This window comes from Capsicum annuum, chromosome 1 (genome assembly GCF_002878395.1).
Source record: "Capsicum annuum cultivar UCD-10X-F1 chromosome 1, UCD10Xv1.1, whole genome shotgun sequence".
NCBI classification, from domain to species: Eukaryota; Viridiplantae; Streptophyta; class Magnoliopsida; order Solanales; family Solanaceae; genus Capsicum; species Capsicum annuum.
In genome coordinates this window covers 227,042,447-227,045,227 of record NC_061111.1, presented here as the reverse complement: position 1 = coordinate 227,045,227, position 2,781 = coordinate 227,042,447, and the positions used below count along the sequence as shown (strand labels likewise).

General features: G+C 37.3%; 1 protein-coding gene across 1 annotated transcript; it reads left to right on the top strand.

Annotated features, from left to right (window-relative positions):
• Window positions 1–1,425: 1,425 nt before the first annotated feature.
• On the top strand, window positions 1,426–2,118 carry LOC107861352. The gene has a single exon (XM_016706696.1). The coding sequence runs from the start codon at window positions 1,426–1,428 to the stop codon at window positions 2,116–2,118; it is 693 nt and encodes a 230-aa protein (XP_016562182.1).
• The last annotated feature ends 663 nt before the right edge of the window (window positions 2,119–2,781 follow it).

The following is a 2,781-nucleotide window of genomic DNA, read 5'->3' as shown; positions in this document are numbered from 1 at the left end:
GTGCCTGAGCTAGCTGCCCCAACTGTGTCTCTAAGTTTTTTTATGAAAATTGTTGATTTTTAATCTCTGCAGCCATTTATTCTTGATTAGCCAGTATCTTTTTTAATGTTTCTTCAATTTTACCAGCCTATATGTCTTGTTGCTGTTGAAACTGCTGAGTCTGAACTTGATTGTTGCCACATAAATAGCTACGCTAACTTTGCCACTTGTGATTGTAGGCATTACTATAATTACCCTTTTGTACATTACTCACAAAGTTCACCAACTTCGGATTCGCTCCATATTAGTCAACAGAGTGATCACTAATACCACAAATCTCACACCAAGATGAGGTTTACAAAACCGCATACCTAAGACTGAGGTTGGTTCACACCTAATGTGCTAAACCATGTCATTATTTGGTTTTGTAAGGCTAAAAGTTGAGCCGCCAAAGCTGTGACACTATCTATTTAAATTATCCTGGCAGGATTCTTTACTACACTTTTGGACATATCATTCTGCCATTTAGGATTGGTTTGTTTAATTCGGTTTAGCAAAGTATACATCTCATCATTAGTTTTGTCAAAAGCTTGATCACCTACAGTTGAATCTAGCAAAATTTTAGTATTATGGGCAAGGGCTTCAACAAAATTATGAGCTAATACCTCATTCATCTATTGATGGTGCAGGCAGTCCATGAGTAGAGATTTGAACCTCTTTCAAGCATGATATAAGTTTTTATCTGGATTCTACTTAAAACTCAATATCTCATTTCTTAACCTTTCCATCTTGCTAGATGGTAGGAATCGATGAGGAACTTCTTCACTAGATCATCCCACGTACTAATAGAATTTAAAGGTGCTGCCTTTATCTATTTCTTTTCTTCCCCCAAAAGTGATAAGGGGAAGAGAGTGATCCTCACATAGTTAGTTGGGGTGAAAGTATCACTAGTCTATATGAAGTTTAGTAAATAAACTGGAGGATCCTTATATGATAGGCTGTGAATTGCCCACTACTATGCAATAGTTGTACCATATTTTGTTTTAGCTCGAATCTACAACCAGGTTTTGATCTTTGGATGCCAGAGGTAATATTGGTTGTGAATGGGATTGGCACTTTATGAATTATCTTACAGGTTGGTGGATCTTCAATCATTGGTGTAGGAATATCTTTCTCTTATTGAATCTGTGGTATACGATAGAGAAGTACTACTTTTCTTCTTAGTTGATGTAAGTCTTCTTTAGGTTTAGGATATGGGTCAACCAAATCCCTTTTATTATGGTTATTGTCACTAAAAGTGGAAGTAGTGTTGGTGAAAATGTGTTTGAGGTCAATGGGAGTCCCTAAGAAAAGTTGCATGACGAGTAAGCATATGTAAAAATAAAGAGGCTAGAAGAACAATATGGTGATACTTCTAAATGTAAGAAAACAATTAGTGAGGGACCGATGATAGTTGAAGAAGGGGATGATAAGAAGGATAGTCCTAGAATGATTGATGGTGATGAGAAAAATGTGAATGAACCTAAATGCATTCTATTGCCCCCAATGAAAATTCCTCCACCCTTTCCACAAAGGCTTAAGAAGAAAGATGACAATGCCAAGTTCAAAAAGTTCCTTGAAAAACTTAGCAAGCTTTCAATTAGTATTCAATTATTAGAAGCTCTACAAGAGATCCTGGTGTATGCTAAGTCCTTGAATAGCTTGATGTCAAAGAAACGACTTGTGGATTATGAGACTATCGAGGTGACTCATAGTTATAGTGCTATTATGGAAAACATAATGGTAGAGAAAAAGAAAGACTCGAGTGCATTTACCATTCCTTGCACCATCGAAATGTACAAATTTGAAAAGCCATTGTGTGATCTTGGAGCTAGTATCAACTTGATACCATATGTCATGTATCAAAAGCTAGGCTTGGGTACTCCCACACCCACCACCATGAGACTCTTGATGGAGGACCATTCAATTAAAAAATTGGTTGGTATGTTGTATGATGTGGTGGTTAAGGTCGACCGATTTATCCTTTTAGTTAATTTTGTCATCCTCGATTGTGAGATTGATCACGAGATACCAATCATCCTTGAAAGTCCATTCCTAGCCACCAAAAGAGCTCTAGTCAATATGGATGTGGAGAGATGAAATTTTTGGTACACAATGACAAAATCTCTTTTAATGTGTGCAAAACTAAGAAGCAACCGATGGAGTTACAAGGGGTTTCGGTAATCGATATGGTAGATGAGAAAGTGATCGATGCTATGGGAATGGATCTTAGGTCACTTCAACTTAAGGATCAAAATTAATTATGGATGGACGTTGTGCCTCAATGTTAAATCAAGCGCTGGATGGGAGGCAACCCATCATTGCCTTAATTTGGCCTGTATTCTTTTAATTATGAATGCTAGAGTAGTTTTTGTTTTTGTATTTGCATAATCCATAAAATTGTGGCATTCTGAGGGTGTATTTGAGTGATTGGGAGGAAACAAGTGTAGTACAATTGAGTTGGAGGTGAAACAATTAAAAAATAGGGGAATTGAACTTGGTCTTAGGTATCATAATTGCGATCCCTAATTGATCGCGATCATGATTAAGAGGTTTAGGTTCTCCCACCTTAGCCTCAGGAGTCACGATTATGAAGGATGACCGTGATCGTGACCCCCGATTGATCGCGATCGCCAAGGCTTATCTCAATTGCAAACTTGGCAGTTATAAAAAAATCATCTCCAAAATGGTTCCCCTGCACAACCCTCATTTCAAACTCCAAATCCGTTAAATTTTATCATTTCCAAATGGTTTTGAAAGCGC